This window comes from Haliotis asinina, chromosome 14 (assembly GCF_037392515.1).
Source record: "Haliotis asinina isolate JCU_RB_2024 chromosome 14, JCU_Hal_asi_v2, whole genome shotgun sequence".
Lineage (NCBI taxonomy): Eukaryota > Metazoa > Mollusca > Gastropoda > Lepetellida > Haliotidae > Haliotis > Haliotis asinina.
In genome coordinates, this window is record NC_090293.1 from 27,882,569 (window position 1) to 27,909,352 (window position 26,784).

The 26,784-nt window shown below is 38.9% G+C and overlaps 1 protein-coding gene across 3 annotated transcripts in view; it reads right to left on the reverse strand.

Moving 5' to 3' along the window:
• Positions 1 to 216: 216 nt before the first annotated feature.
• The window catches only part of LOC137261136 (lamin-B2-like), a 67,092-nt gene continuing 40,524 nt past the window's right edge, over positions 217 to 26,784 (reverse strand). The window contains exons 6-17 of one of the 3 annotated variants that reach the window (XM_067798832.1): positions 26,644 to 26,769; positions 25,174 to 25,394; positions 23,051 to 23,499; positions 20,426 to 20,612; positions 14,449 to 14,524; positions 12,891 to 13,121; positions 12,338 to 12,416; positions 11,065 to 11,176; positions 9,690 to 9,862; positions 9,107 to 9,216; positions 5,289 to 5,399; positions 217 to 3,535 (exon numbers count right to left, since the gene is read on the reverse strand). In XM_067798832.1, the coding sequence (XP_067654933.1) occupies positions 5,289 to 5,399; positions 9,107 to 9,216; positions 9,690 to 9,862; positions 11,065 to 11,176; positions 12,338 to 12,416; positions 12,891 to 13,121; positions 14,449 to 14,524; positions 20,426 to 20,612; positions 23,051 to 23,499; positions 25,174 to 25,394; positions 26,644 to 26,769 (1,875 nt within the window). In that variant the 3' untranslated portion in view covers positions 217 to 3,535. The remainder of the gene's footprint in view (positions 3,536 to 5,288; positions 5,400 to 9,106; positions 9,217 to 9,689; positions 9,863 to 11,064; positions 11,177 to 12,337; positions 12,417 to 12,890; positions 13,122 to 14,448; positions 14,525 to 20,425; positions 20,613 to 23,050; positions 23,500 to 25,173; positions 25,395 to 26,643; positions 26,770 to 26,784) is intronic. The other 2 variants (XM_067798831.1, XM_067798830.1) reach the window with 2 other exon arrangements.

The following is a 26,784-nucleotide window of genomic DNA, read 5'->3' on the forward strand; positions in this document are numbered from 1 at the left end:
ATTCATGAATTAATATCTTGAATGATACTAGACTTTAGGTTATGATTTGGGCAAAGTAAAGGTCAAAATCAAAATCAGAATCAAAATGAGCATTAAAATTTACGACCCTTGGATCACATACTTTTGGTCAAAGTGGGAGAAGGTAAATCATAAAAAATGACATCAGTAGACTTATTGTAAACCCCGAACAAACAATAATTAAACATGTGGTGTAGTATAAGAAATATTTATTTCTAGTAATGGACGGAATGTCAGATTGCTTCTATATTAACATCTAATGTTTAAATACAAAATATCACATAACATAAAAGCAATGGCAATTTATCGATACATTCTGTGTAACTCGAATACTCCTCTATTTCACAACCATATTATAAAAATACTACACATTTTGTATTCGGAAATCAGTCCCTAGAAAATATTTATGACTCGTTAGAAAATCAGTTTTTTTCGCAATGGTGTTCCAAAAGGAAACTATATACTGAAACACTTTGAAAATGATAATTCAAATTTTCAAAGGGTCATTCTGGTAATGAAGGCATTATATAATCAAACACAACATTGTCATTCGTCATCCAGTCATCTTTCACTGTCACATGGGTAAATGTAGGTGGCTAATATCGTTTTCTTGTAACTTTGAGTCAAAACTGATAATATGTTTTCGTTGTGATACAGTACTATATATATCCCAAACACATTCTCTTATTCATTTGTAACCCTACAGGAAGCTGTACTAGCATATGCAGGGGTGTTGAGAGAGTGGGGTGGAGGAATGAAAGGGGGCAGGGGTGCACAATTGTGTGGCGTTCTTCACGCTGAAGCTTTCGAATACTGTACATCCCCCTTTCGAAATTCCTCATCTGCCTGAGCTGATGAGGGAAGTACCCCATTTTCAGACACATCAACCAATCACATTGCGTTGGTTCACTTAAGGCTTGGTATTATGTGCATCCTCACTGTTTCAAACCCCTTCATCTGCATCCTAGGTTATTTGTGTCTGGGTAAATTAACTAAACTACAAAATGTTTGAAAATTGTCTAGCAGGCAAACATAGTTGAGCTTTACGGTAAATCGTTGCAAGGTCATTACAGAGCATTAGGCATGATTCAGTGTATATTGTAAGTGTATTTGGTCTATCTACTCTAAGCTGGTATGTACACTTTGTCTATCACAGCAATGAATTGGAATTACAGTATCACAGTCAAGAACATTAACAAGGACATATACAATATCACAAAGCAATGGTATGAGATGATGTAAGCTAGAGCAACATCAACTATGCTTAATGATGAGAGATTGTCATTCTGAATATCGTGTCAAACGTCTGAATTTATTTGGGTTCTAGACCAGATTTGGTTCATCATCTTCATCATCATCATCATCATCATCTTCATCATCATCATCTTCATCATCATCATCATCATCTTCATCATCATCATCATCATCTTCATCTTCATCTTCATCTTCATCTTCATCATCATCATCATCATCATCTTCATCATCATCATCATCATCATCATCTTCATCATCATCATCATCATCATCATCATCATCATCATCATCATCTATGAAGTCCTTAATAAAGATTCCCTCTATACCGCTCCATGTTTCATAAGGATATTTTTTTTAATCCTTCCACAATATATGTCAATGATTTTCCAGATATGTCCAGTGTATATTAGCAAATAATGGCAGATGATTATTCCTATCAAACTAGGATTGAAATAATTGAAAAAGAAATAAACAGTGGATGCAACATGGAGTCTACTTTAAGGTCAGACCAATTTCAATGCTTGTTTGACAGAGAAAAACCCGTCCATTTGAACTCATTTTTTCAAGAACATAATCATGAGTTTTTGTCTAAATCCGGTCAGTTTTTGTCAACCTTTTTTTACAGTGAAGATCAAAAAAGGAAAAGACAGCATTACCCTGAAAACAACTTCCCGTAAATGGGGATGTATGTTTTGGACAAAGCACACAAAGGTGTTCAATGCAGTGATACATTTGTGACTTTAAGAAAATAATGTGGTTTTTACTCGGCCAAAGATCTGTAAACAAGTATTAATTTGTTCTGGAATATTTTGACGATTCAGAGTAAACCACAGAAACATTTGCAGTCGATCATGACAAACAGTTATGTTATTTTCTAAACAAAACTGGCTACAGTTATATTTACATTCATCCATAAACAAATTTGATTATATGTTCATCATAAACTGAGTGCGTTTTCTAAAATGATAGTCAATTTTATTTTTCAACATTATTTAATAATAAATATTAAAACCATCCCTTCCAAGGCAAACTCCCCCACCCACTAAATACCTGAACCTTGAGAACATTCATTTTCATTGATAATGCACTTTTCAATTAACTCTAGGGCAATTAGTATAATATACATTGTCATTCTAGAGTAAATCAAATAAGAGAAATAATGGTATTTCTTTTTAAAGACTCAGCATGTTTACTCGTAGGTACAGTAGTTCTTTTCAACATCACAAGTCATTTGAACTTTAAGGGTGCACAGGTAGTGAATTCCAGAAACTTATGTTCAAATCTCTATTTTCCCCAATTAAGCGTCTTTGCTGTCAACACTGCAGCCATGCTTGGTAGCTTTCCATAAAGAGTTAATCATCTGAAAGTGTTTTTAATATTAATGTTTAATCTCCAGTAAGCAGACATGATGTGAGGTAACTGTGAAACAGTTATACTAAACCCAACTCACTCCTTACCCCCTAATGAACAAGTAATCAACTTGCGATGGCCTAAACTTAAAAAGCAATAGTACAGTCTTCTAACAACATATACATCATACAAATATCGTAAATTCTATCTCTGCTGAAGCATTGTGTTCAATAATAGAAAAATACATAAACATTTGAGGATGATAAAGTTTTCTTTTAGAATTGTGCATATCTGTGCATAGTTGATATATAAACAAAAATAAATATTTATTAATGAATGAATTATCTGCATCATCATGATTTCACAGGTTCTTTGGTGATGACCCAGATACAAAAATACGTCCCTGCATTTGGTGCATACAACTTTGGTGGTAATTAATGTCAGGTTTCAAACATTGTTAATTCTCCTTGAAGTCATTTCGGTCATTGAACTTTAATCAACTGAGACAATGTGTGTTGAAAATATAATTTAGTCATTATAAAACTGTCCACTGAAGAACCCTGCTAATCCAGTAGCTTTGACTACACATTACTTTTGACCACAAACATTGAATTTTAGGCCAAATTGTTTAAAATTTAACAGATAAAATACAAAACAAGTATTATGATTTTACAATAAAGCAATTTCTAACTGTCATTATCTGTAAACAAGACTCTTGATTAACAGTGTCCAGATTAATGGGGGTTCAGTGTTGATGAGTTGTGACTTTGAGCTACCACTCAGAGAAAAGTGGTGGCCGTGGCATAGGCGGAAGGTACTGGTGGTGCTGGGATTGAACCTGGGTCAGACCCTGCTGGAACCGGGAACGAGGCTTCATGAAGGGGCTGGGAGGTGGAGATGTTGTTCCTGGTTCCTGAAACATGGATGATGTACAAGAGTTACTCTCCATGCTGAGGGGCCCAAAACATGGATTGCATTGAGTGAGTGAATGGTTTAATGGTATCAAGTTGGGGATACCATAAATGGGCTTCACATGTTGTACTCATGTAGGGAATCAAACACAGGACATTGGTGTGACAAGCAAATGCCTTAATTACTAGGCTGCTCCACTACCCCAGATTACACTGACATGTATTACCTGCTGAGTTACCAAGAACTTGGTTTTGTATGGAATTGTTACTTCAGCTGTGTCTTTGAGACATGCAATATCTTGCAGTGCTAGGTGAACTTAACTTTGGATTTATAGTGCAGTATTGTCTAAATTGTTTGTCCATCAGATGGAAATAACTCATTGTATTGTGTAAAATTTGGTAAACAAATTTGATCTTATATTTAATTTGCAGATAATATAAAATACAAAAAAGGAAATTTGGAGAACACTGAAACAGTTCTGAATGGTATCATCCTTGCACCTATGAAATATTCAAGTAGTCCATTTCAACATTTTCTCATCAAACAATTTATAGCGGATATTTTTCAACATGAAAATCCTTGTATTGGGAACTACATGTACCTCTGAAGACCTGTATGTATCACTCTCTGGGATATCCTTAAATACCTACAGACAACCAGTGAGAGAACACCTGGATGAAAAACTACAGACTGCCATTGAGGCCCTGTGTGAGCAACTGCAGGTCTGTGACCCTTGAAGACCTGCTTGAGGAAATGCAGGTCATCCTACAAGACCTTTTTGAGCAACTGCAGATCATGATTACACAATGCCATTTAGAAAGTGGTCAAATGCAACATATGTCATATTTGGGATTTCACTTTCTTAGTAAACTACAAATTAAAGTACTTTCTAGGTTGAGTCCCATCCGGGATTCGAACCTGCACCCTCAGAGTCAGGCACATAATCGCAAGCACACAAAGTCAGCCGCCTAGCCCGCTGTGGCTGACATCCCAGATATGACCTATGTGCAACTGCAGGTCACTGAAGTGGACCTGTATGAGCCACTGCAAGTCACCAATGGGACCTGTGTTATATACAGATAGAAGGAAATCGTTACTTTATGCATTTGAGATCGAAGATTAACTTATCCTTATCTATTTATTTCCCAATTAACAATTACTGGGGCCTGTTTAAACAACTGTAGGACATGTATGACGAACTAGTGGTCATCCTTGTGGACTTGTATGGGCAACTGCTTATCACCCTTGGGTGTTACTAACACCTGAAAAACATTGTTGCCATTGACTTAATAGATAAATTTCATCTTATCTACTCACACTTACTTCTTTCCACCATATGTTTATTAACTTCAGCTTCTTTTCTCATTAGATAAATCCAAACAACACTATGAGGATGGTTATGTGTTAATGATCATTACTGATTAATGTTACATTGACACACAAGAGCAAACTATACAGGTGATTGGTTTCATTGCACTCAGGATATCACAGCAGCAACACGGTACAGTGTACGTCCAGTCAACACTGGGAAACAACCCATACAAACCATGTAAAATATGCATGTGCTGACATGCACACTAGCTTTAAGCACTGTCACAATTCAAGAGCTCATATTACATGTACAGGCCTTACTCTCCATGGAAACGCTCTTAGAGCTTCAAGTTTACAGTTTTATCAACAAAGCAAACTAAAGGATAAAACAAAAGTGAAAAGGACAGAACTGCAGGATATCACGTGACAGTCATGTGACACACCTAAGCAGTGAAGCGCACTAGCGAGGAAGGTCGGTTGTCTTTGCTAGCAGAGATGTCTTGTTGCAAGGGAGAGAGGAAGGGAGTTGGTGGTCCGAACCGGATTGTACCAGCCTAAAAAACAAACAGGAATCAAGTCTTGTATGGAAGCCAGATCTGGTTTGATTCTCCTCTCCTGCCATGCCTCAAAAAGTTTCAGCAACTTCTAATTTTGACAAAATTAATTCATAAGCAAGGTTAATGGATCAATGAAATAGTGAAGGTGTATGTTTGTTGTTATTTTAGGTTTCTCATTTTTTTATCATTTCTACTTTTCAGTCATGCCAGGAGAAGAAAACCATAAATAAAATAAAAACATAAAGGGGGGTAAATCATGAGGTGACACCACAAATGGTGATTGGGAGACAAATTTGTGGTTAAATTACGTTTTCCAGCAGAACAATATTTGTCATAACTTAATATTTGCCATAACTTGCTATAGGACAGCAAAATGGCAAATTTGGATATTGAAAAACTCATCTAATGTAAATGTTTGGTTAGTCTTCTTATTCTCCACTGATTGCAATCCCAATCTATTCTAAAGATATTCTGGCTGCCATTTTGAATTTCAGTCTTTAACTGTCTCACTAACCAAAAGCAGCATTTACTGTTTACTGCTAGAAAGGAATGTGGTGTTAGGGGTCTCTGAGTCATGCTGCTGCTGTATTTGAATCAGATCCCCTAAACTTTGAGGATTATGAAAACCCTGAGTCTTTCAATCCTAATTTTGAACGCTGCTATCGACACCACACATTGTATCGGCCGTCAGTCATCTGTTACCTCTGTTAATGCATGTTAGCAGATTAGACAGCCATGTTGTCATCAGCTGAAGCAATGAGAAGTTAATGATGAACTGTAACATAACATGAGGCTGATGTTGTCAAACTGGGATCACAGCAAAATAAACGAAGCTTCCATAATAATGCAAACTGCAATGCACACAGTAAGGCAGCAATATACATGCGCTGCAGATCATGCGCGCGTTGAGGTGCTTGCCGCTGCCGCCGTCACATCGCCATGGGGCCCTGGTCCAAGATGTAGCTGAGAAAGCTGGACTTCTGCTGCAAATACCAGTTTGATGTCTAGCTCACTAGGCTCTAGCATTTCTAGCAAAAGGTCAACACAGCTACTTAACTGTCATGCAGGAAATCAAAAGAAGCACTAAGCCACTGACTCCTACTTATGTTAGTGAGTGAGTTAGGTTCAATGCTGTTTTAACTGTTCAGCTGCATCATATCATGACCACTGATGGTGTCAAGTGTGAAACTGATGGTGTCATATGTGAAACTGATGGTGTCATATGTGACCCTGACAGTGGCAAGTGTGACACTGATGGTGTCATATGTGAAACTGATGGTGTCATATGTGACACTGATGGTGGCCTGTGTGACACCGATGGTGAGATGTGTGACACTGATGGTGGCATGTGTGAAACTGATGGAGGCATATGTGACACTGCTGGTGAAATATGTGCATGTGATGGTCACACGTGTGACACTCATGGTGGCATGTGTGCAACAGATGGTTGCATTTGTGACACTGATGGTGATGTGTGAAACTGATTGGTAGTGTGTGAAACTGATGGCGACATGTGTTAAACTGATGGTTGCATGTGAAGCTGATGTGAGGTGTGAAATTGATGTGACGTGTGTGACACTGATGGTGACATGTGTGAAACTGATGGTGGCACATTTGAAACTGATGGTGGAATGTGTGAAACTAATGTCACATGTGTGAAACTGATGGTGATCTCTGTGAAACTGATAGTGGCATGATGTGTTTATCAGTGTTTCAGCAGAATCTTTATGAATATCAAATGTCAAAGTTATATTTCTTGAAAGTTTGGACTGATCTGAGATACATGAAAAATCAGTGAGTGGACTGTGTTATGCTGCAGGCAGCCTGTCCATATATGTTATGCTGAACGCTTCGTCAAATTCACTTGGGGTAACGTGCAATAGGTAATGCTGCCACAGCGCTGGCATTTCGAATTTGACAGAAACACCAATCCTGCAAAACACTAACAGCTCATGCAAATGTGATACAGGGAGTGTGAAATGTGCAACCCTGACATAGCCTGGATGACATCGTCCTGTGACAATATCAGGTTGTAACTCGACTCACGGGTACTCAAAGTATGTATCCTCCGACCCGCAGCTAGAGCTCGTCCTCTGAAGGCAGCATAGGAAGCAAGCAGAGACTAGTTTACAGAACTGACACCTCATCACACTGTGTTACATCTGTACTACCACAGAACCCTGAAAGCCTGGTACTAATTATCAGTACGAATAGAATAACAAAATTACTGGTAAATATTGAGAGGAGATATTGATACAATGCAAATGATTAGGCCAAGGAGGAAGCAGATGAGGAAGAGAAGAAATTAAAGGAAAATGTGACTTTTTTTCAATCCATTACTTTGTTTCATCTATGTGGATATATATTACTTTTTCCCATATGCACTGGCATTGGCTAGTGGTATGCTCACAAAATAAAATATCTTCTACTTTTTTTTAATGGTATACAGAGAATTTTAAAAATATTTTGGTGTTAATCGGATTTCCCAAAATTATGCAAGAATGAGGTTTGACATCAATTAATTGTCTTCTTACATAGATAATTAGATAATTATTTCTCTGCTAAATTCAAAGATATTTTAACTGTTTCCCTTGCATTTGTTCTCATGTATTCAGGAAAAACATATTAGGTGAGGTTGGTGAATATATGAAAGGTATAACTAGTAATCTACTCTTCATGAAAATAAAATATGGCTTAAAACTATGTGTGTTTTTTTATTTAGTTAGATTTTAACCAAATTTACACTTCATTAGAGACATCCCGGTTTTCAGTTTTATGCTAAGATAGGTATCTGTTGATTAAATTATGTATTCATAAACAATGATTTAGTTATTTAGGTGCCATATTCTGTTAACAAATTATATATTTAGCAATATACTGTAAGCTGTTGTTGTAGCCAATCACTATAATTAGGTTATTCATCTTGCCATACACTGTAACTAATCATTGTTGTGGCAAGTTACTGTAACTAGACTATAATTATAGCCAATTAATGTAAATTATCAATTTAGTCAGTTATTGTAACTAAACTACATGTATTATTGTAACCAATCACTATAATTAAGTTATTCATCGAGTCATACTCTGTAACTAAATTACTATTGTGGCCAGTCACTGTAACTAATATATTCTTGTAACCAATTACTATAAACTATCAATTTAGCCAATTACTGAAACTAAACTATTATTGCCACCGATTACTATAATTAAGTAATTCATGCATCTATACACTGTAACTCAGTTATCCGTTAATATTTTTTGTCACCATGTTAAAAGGTCAGGTAATTCCTCTAGTTATATTCTGTAATGAACACCAGTGACCATGTTAAAAGCATAGAAAATATATAGTACAAATATAGAGAATAAACATCATCATCACAAAACACAAGGTATTCTCAGCAAACTAATAACAAAGTCAACAAAATCATAAGTCACTGACCATGAACCATAAAGACAAATGAAGCATTGAATTTGAGCAAGTCTACTATGCAAAAAATAATAACAAATGAGAAATGATGACCAAAAATATGTTTGAAGATAATGAAGGGTTATATGAGATTAGTTTTGTTATTTACATGCAGCTATTGAAGTGAAGAGTACCCCAACCATTTTAACAGGGACAGACTTGGTTCACAGTGCTGGAGGCAGCGTGCCTTTACGTTTTTACAGAGCAACAATCATCACACACCAGACTGGCAACGTACCGAGCGATTGGCCAGAGCTCCACTTCCTTTCACTGTTGCATTCTGGGCCAAGTACTTGCGGAGCGGAGCACTTCCCATTCTCTGGGCGGCTGCCCCTGCATAAGGTTGACCTGGAATACCATTGATGTTTTGTCAGCTGACATTTGTTCCTATGTATTAACTAATTCTTTGTGTGGAAAAAGTCAGTGTTTGGTGAAATGTCTTTAAAATTGACAGGCTGTTTTCAGACTGAAAAACAGTTTAAAGTAGTGCAAAACATCACAAAAGTCACTCCTACAAGTTAACATGAAACTCTGAATTGTTTTAAAAGTCTCACTATGCAAAACAACAAAAAGAGTCTTTCAACTATCTAAGGGACTCAACTCTGCCACAAATTGTAGCATTTTATACGACTGTCCTACCAGAGCCCATTATACGTATAGGTAAACAATCATCTCTGGACTAGACAAACCAAACAATCTGGGTTCTAGGACACACAAATGCATAGTGAGACCTTCTAACTTTACAACAGTCAGTGGTTTCAAGGACCTTTCCATATCTGGTATTTCAGACACTACGCAAGAAACCAACCATCAGCACCCACCAGGTATAGGGTCTGGCCGAGTGGACTGCTGTCGAGACTGACGACTCCAGGTGCTGTTGTCATTGCCATACATCAGTGGGCGGGACTGGCCAATGTGGGGGTGACAGGCCTGGGAGGAGGGACTTCCGTGGGGGTGGCGCTGAGCAGAAAGTGACGGTGGAGGCTGCTTCTCTCTGTAATGAGATGTATAGTAATTAGTAATGTTCACCATCGGTCAAATCTGTAAAATCAGATGCACAAAAATTGTGTATCTGCTCTGCATATATCCAGTGTGAATTAAATATGCTAAAATGCAGTCCCTCCCACAAAGTAATGCTGGCAACATAACTGCAATATGTTTATCTCACAAAATGTCAAACAGGTACTGCATGAAACAAGGGTAAGATCTGAAATCAGATATATTGCAGTCAGTCTGAACTGAACTTGTTACAGCTAGATGTTGTAGTCCTGTTCAGACGATGCCTGTCAAGGACCTGATGAGTCTCAGAATTGATAATCACCTGCAGATATACATATATTTCTCAAAATTGCATCTCTGCATTTCACCTGTGGAGTTCACACATTTTGTAAAAATTGCATCTCTCGTGCAGACATGCATGTCTAAGAAACGAATCTCACCTGCAGAGATACACATGTCTCAGAATTTCATCTCATCTGCAGGGGTAACACACATATTAAGAATTGTATCTCACCTCCGGAGCCCGGGATACATACATCTCTAAGAATCACATGTCACCTGCAGAGATGCACATATCTAAGAATTGCGTCTCACCTGCAGAGAAACACGTCTCTGAATTGAATCTCACCTGTGGACATACACACGTGTCTAAGACCCGCATCTCACCTGCAGGCTACACATGTCTCAGAATTTCATCTCATCTGCAGGGGTAACACACATATTAAGAATTGTATCTCACCTCCGGAGCCCGTGATACATACATCTCTAAGAATCACATCTCACCTGCAGAGATACACATGTCTCAGAATTTCATCTCATCTGCAGGGGTAACACACATATTAAGAATTGTATCTCACCTCCGGAGCCCGTGATACATACATCTCTAAGAATCACATGTCACCTGCAGAGATGCACATATCTAAGAATTGCGTCTCACCTGCAGAGAAACACGTCTCTGAATTGAATCTCACCTGTGGACATACACACGTGTCTAAGACCCGCATCTCACCTGCAGGCTACACATGTCTCAGAATTTCATCTCACCTGCGGAGATACACACATGTTAAGAATTGTATCTCACCTCCAGGGCCTGGGGATGCACACATCTCCAAGAATCACATGTCCCCTGCAGAGATGCACATATCTAATTGCATCTCACCTGTGGAGATACACACACATCTAAGAACCGCATCTCACCTGCGGAGATACACATGGTCTTGCTTGTTTCCAACATCCACGTTGATTTCCGTCAAGGACTCGTTGTCCCTGGGTGTAGAATCCACATCATTGTCCTGCACCAGGTCCAGAGCTGGAAGTCAATACATAGACATAAGTTAACCACTTGAGCAGACAGCAGTCAGATTTCATACAGAGAGTGCAGTAAATTGGATGTATATTAACTATTACTACTTCTGCTTAATGACGGTACAAGTCCTTGATGCCTACAGTTATTTCAGCCTATTAGGTCATCTAATTTAAACTAATTCAAAATCCTTATTTTCTACTTATTGAATCTTGTCCACAGCCATGGTGGCACAATTTAGGCAAGGTTTACTTTTCCAGTATTTTTATGTGATCAGAACTGTTTGCACCTTTCTAGAGACATCATTGTCTTATCATCAATGCAAAGCTTTTGTTTCAATGACATCACTGGTTCAGATTATGAAAAGTATATGAATTATCGTATCAAAAGGCAATAGGATAGTCTGTGATTAAAAGCATAATGTCGCACCACTATTTCTAAAAGTATGCAGTGCTTTTTTCTAAAGAACAGTAGCTATCTGCCCTCAGGGAAGCTACATTGTAATTTATATCTACAAAACAATACTATTTAGATTACAAGGTTCAGTTAAGAAGTTTGAATTAATTAATGCAATGGTGCATTAATACAACTCTCATGCCCTCTACTGTCTGTTTTAAGCAAACCCATAGAGTTATGTCCTTAGAGTGCATTTTACAAATATGCTGCACACAACTTGTGATTGCACCAGTTCGGCAAACACACAGAACATGGCGTGGGAAATTTTTCGATGTGTGGACTAGTTGTTTACTGTATTCCATTATGACAAGTGTTATCTGTTTGGAGGCTGTTCACATCTAAGATTCAAAGATCTATTTCTGGCATGTATTAAGTGACAATAAGTCTTTTACTGCATCTAAAGTGAGGGCATATGCCCCCAATATATAAAACGCAGACCAAAATATTGTCAAAAAAGCATGACATTGTGCCTTTAACATAACTACGTCCATCTGAACTTTCACTTCAGGTGCACTACAAATTCTTCAGAGTTTGGAGCAAAAATCTGTGTATGTTATCTGAAATGATATATCCACAGAGAAACTTTCAATTCCAATCTCATTCTGCTAGAACTGTGAAATGACAACTACACTGAAGCTCTTAACATCATATACTGAAAATATCCTTCAGAAATCATGAATTTCGGTACATTAAGACATCATGTCATCTTACGCTGAATTTGTTCCTCATCCTTCCCATCTTCGAAAGCATTACGTGCGAAGCGATGAGCCGCAGTTGTCCAAGCTATGGCCTACAAGATGAGGAGAATCATTAGATAGCACTTAAGTTAGCAAAGCAAGAGAGAAATTAACTTATTTTGAATATAACCTGATCATTCCATACCCTTTTGACAGATATTGTGATTAAATGTCAGCAAGAGTTAAAGATGCTAGGATCATCCAAACCACAATGGTTTATAGACAGTGTTGTAGTATCACTAATATCCTCATATACAGTAACAGGAGACAAGCAGGGGCGTAATCACCTCTTTGGTCATGGAGCTACATAACCAGTTTGGCCACAACCAGCCTATCATCAGGTTGATTGATGAAATATATTATCAGTTTCGTCACTGAACTAGTCACAACCAGTTTGGACATGAGGCCTTATTATCAGCTTAGTTTATCAGCCAACATAACATAATTGTTCTGGAAACAAAACCATCGATTTGGCTGTGGGGATACATTATCAGTTTGTCTATGGATCTATATTATCAACTGCATACCTGGCCATTAGGTCGACACAAGATGGACGTACACTCTGGTCCCGTGCCCCACTTCTGCTGTTCCTTCCACACAAAGTCCGAGGGGGGCTGGTGGAGGATGGGGTCATTCATGCCAGACCACACTGTGATGGTGGAGTTGGATGGGAACTTGGTACGAGGGGGGAAGCGGTACACTGCTACTGGGTGGCCCCCCACGTTCTGCTGGAGGAGGAAGCCTCCAAACTCTAGTTCCTGTACCAAGACATACATGGTCAACATGCTACTTCCAGCTTATCACAGCACTAGGGCTGGGATTTTCAAAGCCCTCTAAGCGCTATGATAGTCGAAAGTGCCACATGTTAACATCAACTTACAACTATCTTAGCGCTAGAGAGCTTCGAAAATCTAGGCCTAAAAGTGGTAATTTGGGTGTGAACAGTATTTCACATATTATACTGCCATATACCAGTCATACCAGGTTAGCCACAGCAGTGTTCTATGTTACATCATGGAACATTGGATATGGGTTTCAGGATTGTGATTAGATGTTGGGAACTGAACTCAGGTCTTTGGTGCATGGCTTTTTCCACTAGGTTGTCTTTTATGACTTGTCCACATGATCAAAGTAACAAGGCATGATAACAATTCATGACCCAAGTCACAAAAGTCTGACTGCCAAATCAACATTTTAGTCAAGCTAAGATTTATGTTCTTTGAGTTTTGATTCATCTCTGCTTGACAATGGTACAAATGGTATCAAAATGTTGCAGTCACAATATATTAGAAGTTGTTATCCATAAAGTTTAACAAAATTGCAAGATTTATGACCAAAGTAAAACTTTCTTATGCTCCTGGTTTTCTTTATACAGATATTTGAAAAGAATAAAATAGTATCTACATTTGAAAGAAGTGTTTCATGAAAGCCAGCGATATTAACACTATGATCGTGTGCTGTGATAACTGAGATATACTTAGGCTGTGAAAATCCCAGTATCTGAGGTGAACATAATACAAATCATGAATATTGGGTAACAAATAATGAATATTGGGTAACAAATCATGAATATTGGGTAACAAATCATGAATATTGGGTAACAAATCATGAATATTGGGTAACAAATCATGAATATTGGGTAACAAATAATGAATATTGGGTAACAAATCATGAATATTGGGTAACAAATAAGAAGTCAGCAGTTGACATATTACTCATCATATTCAGTGAAACAATAACAAAAAAAACCATTTGAAATGTTTTGACCGTGATGACAGTGTAAATTTATGACAGTAATCAGTGACCACATTACTACCCAATTAAATATATACAAGTGTTTGTCATGACCTTGCCTGGCTTGGATTCATTCCATTTTGGAGAAATTTTGATAAATGACACCACAGTTCAAGTGAAAACACTCCTTTTCCCCATTTTTAAAAAGTCATAAGTATTTGATTCTAGTAATCACGAATAAGAAATTGCCGTCATGAAGGATACAGTTTGATTCTCTGACTACATAAGTGAATCGTAATGGTAAATGTTTGTTGAAATGAACATGATCACTGATATTGCTGATTTTCTTACCTGAGGCCCATCATTGATGAGTCGGACGTACTTTCCATCTTGTTGAACCTCCAGGATCTTCACATCTCCAATTGCACTGCGGGCACAAGCCATTGTTTTAGAGACAGTTAATTTTTGGTGTAGAGAACCCACCACAACACACAGGGAAGAAATAGTTGCAGCACAGGTCACTAACAATTAGCAGCACAGGCGTAAGTAATGATCTGTAATCCTATGTAAGTCCACCACCTTCAGTCACAATGTAATCCTCCTGGTAAGGGTACCAGTGTGTTTGCATGAATATCACAATAACTGTTCATTAAAGGAGCATAGGGGGAGGTAACTCTAATAATTACAAACCTAACTTGTCCTATTCCACCCAATAAGAAATTACTTCGCATGCACATATGAAGCAGTAATTAAAAAACACTGCAAAATGCTACGTGGCAGTTCACTGATAATTTGTGGTTTTGGGTCTAATGAGCTGTCACATAGTCCCATGTATTAAATGTCAAGATGTTTTACAAATATCAGTTTGGAATTCAGCTGTGATACAGGTAATAACCATTTCAGAAAGCCATGAAATCAGCCCAAACACTCAATCATATTTGGAGAATATCGTCTCAGGAATACACCAGGAACTGGATGAGACTAAATCTGCAGGGCAGAGCGTGAGGACTCAACGGCACTGCTAAATGTCAGACTGTTTCACAAATCCACATCTATAATGCTCCAAACTGTCCTCTAAACTTCCTGCAAGCTTCACTTCCATAATTTCAGCTTGAATCAAACACCACAGAGTGATAAAATTCCTAAACCTCCGTCCAGTGTTATGTAGACCACTTGTGAAAAAATACTGTATTGGATGTTAATTGTATTATCAGTCTGCCACCTCAAAGTTTGTAGCCACTAACTACAGGAGCTGGTTTCTATGTACAGGCAACTCCACTAAACCCTCTTGAGCTGTGCCGGGTGTTACTGCTAATTTATATTCAAATGATCTGCTATTGTGCAGTGTACCAACACAAATACTGATAAGAGGATTAGCGCTACCAGTCACTGTTTGAAAGGCAGAGGTTTGTGACTTTTAACCTCTCTCTGTAATACAGATCTCTGACACATTGTGTTACACATTGTGTTACACATTGTGTTACACATTGTGTTCCACATGAAGGGAGCGATCACCCTACACACAACCTTTCCTGCTAGGCCACACTTGACAACCTGTATATGGCCTGATGATTGCCACCATTTTAAAGCTGCATTTTGTTGGAGGCAGGCTGTCAGTCAATGAGGCTTGCTTTAATAAGAGACTTGTGAGATCTGTTGAACACTGTACATTACTGTGAGCTGTATGATAAAAATATATTTGATAAGAAATAGATAGAGAAAGTCGTACCAGACCATTGTCAGCTGTCTAATCCACCATATCATGGGAGTCACAAATTGTGCTCTGTAGAAATCTTTCAAGGCAAAACCCTGGACCATGTTACAAAGGACTTTTGTAAAATATTTAACAAATGTCTTTTTCAAATCTAACTAAATTGAAAAATACATATGAAAATAATACATCTGTATATTATTTGGGTAAGGACATACACCAAAAATACTGAAACTTTCAACTTAAGAAAAACATCAGTAAAAGACAGCAATCATCACTTTCACTACGTTGTTGGTATTTCATGACATCTTTCAGAGAACCTTATCTTAAAAGAATTAGCCATGTACACATCCACTATTGAGTGCATTCCCATTTTACCTGTTATTTTTTGCTGTTTATTTATTTTTTTTTAAAAACACATACAGCGATGTTACAGCTGTATGACCTTGGCCTGTAAATGACACTAAGGAATAGTCTGATGACTGATATTATGAGCACAGATCCTCATTGTAAGCTTGTCACTAAGCCAGGTCATCCAGTTTAACAGACTGTCTACTATAACCCTCATAGGTTACTAGGGAACCATCATTACCATTAATTTCTATGAGGATGGCAAAGGAAAGTAAAAATGCTCTATTTCTTGAAACTAAATATCTTGCAAAGAAAACTTCTTCAAATAATGAAAGCCATACACTCACAAATGTTGTAATTAAGTAACTGAAGGCAATAATCATGTTGAAATACTTAACAGGAATATGAAAGGTATGCGAGTACTCAAAAGTTTGCAGCTTTGCTTTTTTCAAAGTCACACTGTTAATCAATATATCTGACACTTGAAATGACACAAGATAACATTGTATACCGTCTGCACGAAATGACACAGAAATACTGACAGTAACCTCATGGGTCTGGCTAGTGGTAATCTAACACAAGATCAATGGCAACACGGTCTTGTATCAAGTAGAATCTACAGCACTCAGAAATGCATAATTCTGCCGACTGCTAAACTCACTCATGATCTTTCAGACTGATTCCGAGAATGTTCATTCTTTCAGTTGCACTTCAGTGATATAACAGTCGAAAATCGATAAAAAACAATACAAAATGGTTTGTTAAAACTGAAGCAGGCCCTTTACCCCTAGTCCACTGGAATTATTATATACAATGTTCGTACAAAGCAGAAAATGGCAAACATTCCTTGTGAAATACCTTCTCTATGGCCTTGGCCTTAGATATTGGGCGCTTGAAACCTTTCCCAATCTGGGTCCCATACTATGGATGACGTGTGCCATGTTTCACTCAACACCACAACATCATAGTCTAAAGAAAAGTTCACTAAAATTACCCAAGAAGCATTTGCACTCCCTCTTACAAAGTTGGAAAGCCCTCTAGATTCACTAAGTCGTCTTGTAGGACATGTATTGGTTGCTGGGAACAGAATCTACAACAAATCAACACTAGGTTCTAGAAAAGCAAATTGCTTGTCTCTTGATAAGAAACTCATGCAAGTAAGGGGCAAGTAAAGCAGAGATTTCTTGGAAGAAAGATTGCAGAACTAACTAAGTGACAAAAGCAGGTGGAATTTGAAGTGGGAGAAACCACTGTCTGTGCATGAAGCTCAAGTGGTGCGAGTGAGGTGACACACTGGTGTACCACATCCTCATCATCCTGCCCCAACCAATCCACCCCCACCCCAATGTTCATCCCAGTCAATCCCAGTAATCATGGATTTCTGTCAAGCAAACTGGACCTGAGGGATTAATGCTGAATGGGTCATAAAAAAGTGTCGGCATAGGTACTTCAGATGTATACAGTAACATGCCTGAGACAAAGTCTGAATATAGAAAGTTATCCTAGGATGGGTCCATTCTGCATCATGCCATTTTCTTGATCAGAACTGTCACATTGTTGTATTAGATGCATTTTGTTACATTATATAAGATTCGAGCATACACTGTGAATGAATATTTCACAATGCACAATACCAATCAAAATCAGTTTAAAACAGGAACAGCTACATACTTTTTTGGTTTTGGGTTGCAGGATATGGGCTCATACCCTGTGTGGGGTACCGGGTACTCTTCTGTATTTTGACTTTGTTTAGGGTATAATTTCTGTAAACAGACAGACACCTGGGGTACAAATCTGTAGCACCTGTGCCGACAACCTTTTCACTGGGATTAACAGAAAATCACTTCAAAACAACAAAGGCATAAGACCAGTCCATGTCTTTTTGCGCAAAGAAACTGTTACGATTTAAATTATGCTTTGCTTTAATCCTAAACAGATGCTATGCTTATTATAAAAGTACAATAACTTGCATCAAGGGATTTTACACTGCATATACATACATATACATATTATAATTTTACATATAATCATAAGTTTGGGTGTGCAGTTCATGCAAAATGTTTAGAAAATATGAATAACATTGTGGTTGACTCTGTATTCAGACACCAGGACAAACCCAGTTAACAGTACTGAAATGCACTTTCATGGTTAATGGGACATATTGAAGATACAGGATTGGTGCACTGCAGATGTAAGTAAAGTCAGATTTACAGATGTCAATTTCTTTATTGTGGATACCACAATGTTTCAGGACGTATGCTTGCTCCTTTGCCAATGCCCTTCAAAGATTTAATTGCAGATGTGTTTGTGCACAAAAGGAAGATAACTCCAAAACACCTCAGTGGTATATTTCACATGCAATATATCTCTTGTTTTCAGTTCTATAAAACCACACAATACATTGCAGTGCTTGGACCCTGGTCTGCGTTACCTCACCTACCAGTCTCCACTCCATGAGTAAAATTATGTATGGAAAATACACAAACTATTTGTATTCAAACTGTTTGTATTATCAGTCTCGCTCAATCAGTCATGTTTCCTTAGTTGAGAAGATCTTAATCATAAGCAATTGTGTCCACTCACTCTTTGCACTAGTTGATACTTGCATTCAGGAAATTTCTGGAACACATTTACGAAGTACAGTTTCACCAGGGGGCACCACCACCACTATGGTAAATCATGCACGTCTCACTTCTGTGTCTTGGTGTTTCCTCTTAACAGGGACAGGGACATCAACTACAGCTCCGCTACATGACACCACAAGATCTATCAGAACATTTCCTCTCAATATTGAAATGTTTGTCTACTTAAAACCCCTTTTGGCTGATTACCATTTCATACCTCTACTTTAGTAAGAAAAAATAAACTTTTGTTTAATTCACTCATAACAACAAAATATGAAAAGGCAAAAGTCAACATAGTTGGCATAGCGTTATATATCTAGACAAAAATGGATGAGTTCTGATGAAGAAATGAGTAAACCATTACAAGAAATTGTGAGGGAGTGAATAAGCATGGCTTTATCCTGTTTTTACTGATATTCCAGAAAAATTATCATTGTGGGGATACCGGAATGTGCTTCACACATTTTTGTACCCATGTGGGGAATTGAACCTGGACCTTTGGCATGACAAGCAAACGTTTTAACCTCTAGGCTACCACCCATCCTACCAACAACACATACATGTATTCCTCAAGTCCAGACCACTAGGCTGATCAACAAGATAGCATTTAGTCTCAACAACAAGTATTCAACAGGTGGATCTGATCCAGGTACAGAAAAGGACAGACAGATGGACAGGCACACAGAGATGCTATCACTATTTCACGTTTTTCAATCCAGGGCCAAATCACCAAGGGACAGGTCCATCACACATGTGCACACACAACCCTTGCATCTTACCCATAAGTGTGCTGACCAACAATAGTAGTGTGGTACGAGCTAGGGCTGGAAATTGCAGTTCATGTACACAGAATTACTATTAAAAACATGCGTTACACATTACAGACAACTAATATTAGGCTTTGTATATAACTCTGCTTTCAGATAGTTTTCCCCAAAATAATTACCAATAGGATTCATTAACAGGTCAATACAGCCTTGTATTTCCATAACTCTGTTGATAATTGTATAGTTTGGTTTCCATTTCAGCTTTAGTAACTTCAGATAATGATCACAGTCTCCTGACTGAATAGATGCAGCACTATATAAACATTATCCCAGTCAATAAGCAATACATTAGCTGACAGTGTAAGGCTAAAAAATTACCTCCGCTTTACAGTTGTCTATGAAAAATTAGGCTATGTGACTTCGATCTTTTATACCAGCATAGAGAGGAAATAATATTTTCCTACTTTCTGTTGAAAACTGTAGCAAAAGGAACAAAATAGGGCAGTTAAAACTGCTCATTATAATGTTTCGGCCATAAATCTACTTCCTTTTTGAAGTTTTCTTCCTTGCTAAAATTAGTTAGAGTAAGACTCATCAGACCGAACACAATACTCATAATAACTTGGAATATATTCCTAATTTGATAAATATCACATGAAGGAATTTGTGGAAACAAAGTAATTTAAGGTCCTTTGTTGAAAATTAAAGACATAACATAAAACCTTCTGCTACTTCTTATCATTTTGCTTTAAGGCAAACATTTCTTGCTGTGTTGACCTACTTTAAATCTGGCAAATTCTTCCAAAAAATACACTGACTTGGCATTAAGAAAAGGAAAGGAAAAAACCTAAACTACTTTGATGTCACCAACTCACCTGGATGTTGCAACGGTGTAGTCATGGTGGGTAGAGCTGGGAGGACGCTCCAGGGGACTGCTCTTTGGCCGGAGGGAGTTGTAGAGGGTGTCTCTCTGTAGGTCCTGGAACATCTCATCAAAGTAGTCCTTGCCCTGCCCCAGGGAGGTGGGAACCAGGGGTATGTTGCGACTCCGGGGCCCTGAAACTGAAGGTGAGAGGGGTTAGGTTAGGGTAAGTATATTATCTGATGGTGAGTGGATCATGTCAGGGTGACAGTGGTTTTCTGAGGATGCCAGCGGGTTTGCTGTGGGTGAGGGAGTAGTTGAGGATGAGATTGTCTACCTTGGAAGTGCAAGGGTGAGATGAGGGTGAGGGGCTAGTTGTGAATTCTATTATTATAGGTACAGGAGAAAACACATCTCCAAGGGTTTAGGTAGACAATGTAAAACCTGGAGGGGGAGGGATTTCCCAACCCCGATTGTTTTACATTGTCTACCAAAACCAAGAAGTGTTTTCTCTAACATATATACATTGTACTGTCAATGATGGACAATTAAAATGTAGATGATCATTTTATTGAAGCTACATAACAATAACTGAAGGGCACGTAAAATCAATTTAATGACAGTTACTATAAGCAGATAATTTAATTTGAAGGGATGAGGATGAGAGTTTAGCTGAAGACGTGAAGAGGTTAGCTGAAGATGTGAAGAGGTTAGCTGAAGACGTGAAGAGGTTAGCTGTGGTCAAGAGGTTAGCAGAGGATGAGAGGTTAGCTGAAGATGTGAAGAGGTTAGCAGAGGATGAGAGGTTAACTGAAGATCTGAAGAGGTTAGCTGAAGACGTGAAGAGGTTAGCTGTGGTCAAGAGGTTAGCAGAGGATGAGAGGTTAGCTGAAGATGTGAAGAGGTTAGCTGAAGATGTGAAGAGGTTAGCTGAAGACGTGAAGATGTTAGCTGTGGTCAAGAGGTTAGCAGAGGATGAGAGGTTAGCTGAAGATGTGAAGAGGTTAGCTGAAGACGTGAAGAGGTTAGCTGTGGTCAAGAGGTTAGCAGAGGATGAGAGGTTAGCTGAAGATGTGAAGAGGTTAGCTGAGGATGAGAGGTTAACTGAAGATCTGAAGAGGTTAGCTGAGGATGCTAGGCTAACAGAAGGTGTGAGAGGTTACCTGAGGACATTTAATTTAGGTTACCTGAAGAGGTGGGTAGCTAAGGATGAGAGATGGGTACGTTAGGGTGAGAGGGTCTAACTGAAAAGTGAGAGAGTGAGAGGCTACAGCTTGTTCAGTTTGACCTGATCAGTTGGATACCAATGCATTGTGTTACCATGTCACAACTGGTTGAGTCTATGATTGTGAAGAGGTGCACCTTTGTCAGTTAATTGTCAACATGTCCTAACAACTGAGACAAGGTCGCTATTTGACATCTCAGTGTCATTCTCATCAGCAATGGCCTAGCTTTCTTCAAACAAGAAGCTACAGATGGTTGAACTTGTACGTTTCAAGCTCTTAGGCAACCAGCAACAGCAGCAACTGGTGTTTCCAGTAAAAACTGAACTCAGTGTAGAGAGTGATAGTAAGAGAGAATCAGAATGTAAAAATAACTGACAGATGTACGTTGTAAAGTTAACAAACCAAAATGGTTATCATATGACTGTATAAATAATTCACTTAAAATATGAAATAACTGTTTTTTCCAGAAGTGTTGTTTCCCGGATAGGTTCTGAAATGAACCCATGTGTCCATGTGTTACACGAATGCAACATTAATGACATTCTCTGATCCACTATTTAATTAAGTTAACGTGACCTGTCATTCATGTCATTTGACCTCTAGGGTCATACATATGTAGAGCATGCAGGTCAAGTTGAACAAGCTGTACCTGATTTTGCAAGGGAGGCAGGTAGGTAGCTGAAGCATGTAGACCATGAGCCATTTGGTGTATTTGACAGGCCATGTGAACATTGTATCAAAGAAAATATTTTGTCCAAGAAACTGTATGAATAGATAACAGTCCATTTGACTTTTGCAAATATGAAGGGAATTGACATTCACAAGAAATACATTGCAGAAAGGGGATTTCTGTACCACTATATTTTGGGCCACTGATAAAATCAAAACAATGGTAGTATGTGCTTGAATATTCAAGAATCAGTGACTTTGTAAATAAAGGCTGGTTGTCATGTTGACAATGGAACACATAGCATACATAACTCTGCCTGCCTCTGTCAACACTTGACCTACATAACTGCTGCCTGACCACTCGTTGTGTTACCTTCACTCTCACACGAAGACTTCGGTGAGTTGACATTATATTTGTGACTCATTACTTTAGATTTGACTCAGTTGTATTGTACATGAAACCTCTCTTGTGAATTTTTGTACCTTGGTTTTGTTTGTTGAATACAAACTACTGAAAATTTCAGACTTCTCAGTCTCATATTTTACCTACTCCTGAGGGGATTTCTTATACCTTTTGTCACGGCAAATTATTAACCGTAACAAAAGTGCTAGTCTATGAAACATTCCCATCCAACCTCACCCCAAGAATAGACCTAAAAGTACAAAATATTCTTCTAATTTCAGAATTTCATATTTGCTGGGTTTCAAAAACCATCTTAAAGATATATAACTGAAGATCCTACCTGGAGCAGACTTTGCCCTCTGAAATTTTTGTGAAATTACGGGACCACGAGGCGTCTCAGGAGGCGATGGCTCCACCTGCAGCCTGTTTACACTGGGTGACGTCTCGTAAATGTACTTGGAGGTGGACATAGGGAACTCCAGTGTGTTGATAGGCTCATTTGGGTCCAGATAGTTGGGAATACAGGATGTGGTGAAGTCAGGCTCATATGGCGAGGTAGTACCCAGGGGCACGGTGTAGTCTTGTAAGGCAGAGCCGGTGATGGGGTCTCCAGTATAGATTGGTGGCACAGTGGGGATGTAGGAAGACGAAGCAGGAAGGGACATGTTAAAGTTCCCCATGCCTGGTGGTGGGGTTGAGTAGGGGTAGGCAGTAGGGGGTGGTGGTCTCTCAAAGGTCGTCACTGTGGAGGCTGGTTGCATTTGGTTGACATTCCTTTGGACTTGCAATCTGTAGGTGAAGCAGATTACATTTACCTTCAAGTAACTGACATAGAAAAAACAATATCTGAGTAATATTTAATTTAGAAGAAGAAGGTTCTCATTCATCTCTCCTCATTCAACCTAAGCATCTCATTCTCTCCTTCCAGTCATAGTTTCTCTTCATACCATCATCTAGCCACACAAAATCATCTCCTCACTCACCATTCTCAACCATCTGCTTTTTCACTCATCCACCTGATCCTCTCATACTTTGGATTTGATCACTGGCCATGTCATACCAAAAGACATTAATATGTGGTATCTGTTGGTCCATGCCTGAAGCTCAGCATTAATGGGTACAAAGGACTGGTCGGCTCACAGTCAGTATACTGTCTGAGTAGTGTATTCATTTTTAAGGTATGCCAGTGAGCTAGCAGTGAGCTTTCTTTCTCCAACTCATCCCATCTTCCCAGTGTACACCCCGCTCCTTACCTACAACTCCTAGTCTTTCTCCAACTCATCCCATCTTCCCAGTGTACACCCCACTCCTTACATACAACTCCCAGTCTTTCTCCAACTCATCCCATCTTCCCAGTGTACAGCCCCCGCCAGACCCACAACTCCTAGTCTTTCTTCAACTCATCTCATCTTCCCAGTGTACAGCCTTTTCCTTACCTACAACTCCTAGTCTTTCTTCAACTCATCCCATCTTCCTAATGTACAGCCTTCTCCTTACCTACAACTCCTAGTCTTTCTTCAACTCATCTCATCTTCCCAGTGTACACCCCGCTCCTTACCTACAACTCCTAGTCTTTCTTCAACTCATCCCATCTTCCTCATGTACAGCCTTCTCCTTACCTACAACTCCTAGTCTTTCTTCAACTCATCTCATCTTCCCAGTGTACACCCCGCTCCTTACCTACAACTCCTAGTCTTTCTTCAACTCATCTCATCTTCCCAGTGTACACCCCGCTCCTTACCTACAACTCCTAGTCTTTCTTCAACTCATCTCATCTTCCTAATGTACACCCCGCTCCTTACCTACAACTCCTAGTCTTTCTTCAACTCATCTCATCTTCCCAGTGTACACCCCGCTCCTTACCTACAACTCCTAGTCTTTCTTCAACTCATCTCATCTTCCCAGTGTACACCCCGCTCCTTACCTACAACTCCTAGTCTTTCTTCAACTCATCTCATCTTCCTAATGTACACCCCGCTCCTTACCTACAACTCCTAGTCTTTCTTCAACTCATCTCATCTTCCCAGTGTACAGCCTTCTCCTTACCTACAACTCCTAGTCTTTCTTCAACTCATCTCATCTTCCCAGTGTACAGCCTTCTCCTTACCTACAACTCCTAGTCTTTCTTCAACTCATCTCATCTTCCCAGTGTACAGCCTTCTCCTTACCTACAACTCCTAGTCTTTCTTCAACTCATCTCATCTTCCCAGTGTACAGCCTTCTCCTTACCTACAACTCCTAGTCTTTCTTCAACTCATCTCATCTTCCCAGTGTACAGCCTTCTCCTTACCTACATCTCCTAGTCTTTCTTCAACTCATCTCATCTTCCCAGTGTACAGCATTCTCCTCACTTACACCTCCTAGAGTTTTCCGAGCTCATCCCATCTTCCATGTGTACAGCCTTCTCCTCCACCTACACCCCCAAGTCATTCTCCAACTTATTATCTTCAATAACAAGCTCACCTCTTCTCCTCTTCCTCCAGGAGCAGCTTGAGAGATTCTATCTCGGCCTTGAGCGGGACATTTGCCTCCCGTATGGATGAGGCCTCCTTTATCTTGGTGAAGAGTACCTCCTGCACCTCACGAAGCTTCTTCTCCAGGGTGCGGATGTTGTCTGATGAGCGGCTACGCTCCACTGCCAGCATGTCCTCCAGGGACTTCCTCTGGTGATCAATGTTCGACAGCTGGAAGTAAACAATATCACAATACTGACAACCTATGTACAAGATTATGTTTTCCACCTGAGAATTAAACATTATTCTTTGGCTGCATGTTTAAGAATAATAAGTACATTGCATATGTTAAAATATAAAACATGAAATATGAAATAGGCTATGATCATAAAACAAGCATTAAATATTGCACACATTTAGTTTTGGATTGAAAAGTAAAGCTTATAATATGTACATATGCTATAGTTTGTTGGAAGTCTAGTCAAGTCCTCTAATATATATATTCTGTACTGTGCAAGACCCCTAATGATGGTCATTGATTACCTCCTTTGTTTAGTCCCCACTTACTCGGCTCTACTGCCCTGACAGCGTCTGCTGATCTACATGATGATCATCAGGAATGGGTGAGTTAGTAAATGAATGTTGTTAGCAATACTCCAGCTGAATCACACTGGTCTTTAGATAATTTAGTCTGACCCAGACTAACATAATCCATTTATCACTAAACAATGACTGTTTGTGAGAGACCTTGAAGGTTATACACTGTAGCATAACTTCTCCTCACAGCCTTCCAAAAATGTGCAGTGTAATTTTTATCACATCTTAAATAAGAAAAGAAAGTTTCACTACAGTATTACCTTCAAGTTCTCTTGTAAACATGTTTATTAATGTAGCCTACCAGTATTTAAAGCAGAGTTTTCAATCCAGTTCACTACATGAGCTCAAAGTGAAGGGAGGTAACTCTATGACAATACTTTTGGTTATAGATAAAATAGACAAAAGGGGGCACAGCATTATTTGAACAAATAGAATTTCATGAATGCTTTGCTTTCTCTGATCACTCATTCGTCATTAGTCTTACAACAAAACGATAGCGATGGGGTAGCCTAGTGGTTAAAGCATTGGCTCACCACAACAAAGGCCTGGGTTCGAATTCCCACATGAATACAATGTATGAACCAGCAATGTTTTGCGTTTTCTGATCACCCATTCCTCATTAGTCTTACAACACAATGTGGGCAACTGGGTAGCCGAGGGGTTAAAGCATTGGCTAACCACACCAAAGACCAAAGTTTGAATCCCTACATGGGTACAATGTGTGAGGTCCATTTCTGATGTTCCCTGCCGTGAGATTGCTGAAATATTGCTAAATTGCTAAAAACTCAGTCGTTCAATTAGTATAACAGAATGAGATATTGTGCCATGTAGGACCAACTCATCTTTTTCTCTATGAACAAGTGACTTTATTAAGTTGACTGACCTGTCCCTCCAGAGATCTGACCTTGGCCTTCATTTCCCCAGCTGACCCCTCTAACTGTGTCTTTTCTGTCTGAAGACGCTCAATCGTAGCAGCATCGTTGTCCAACTGAACCCTTAGAGCTGCAATCTGCACATACAGACA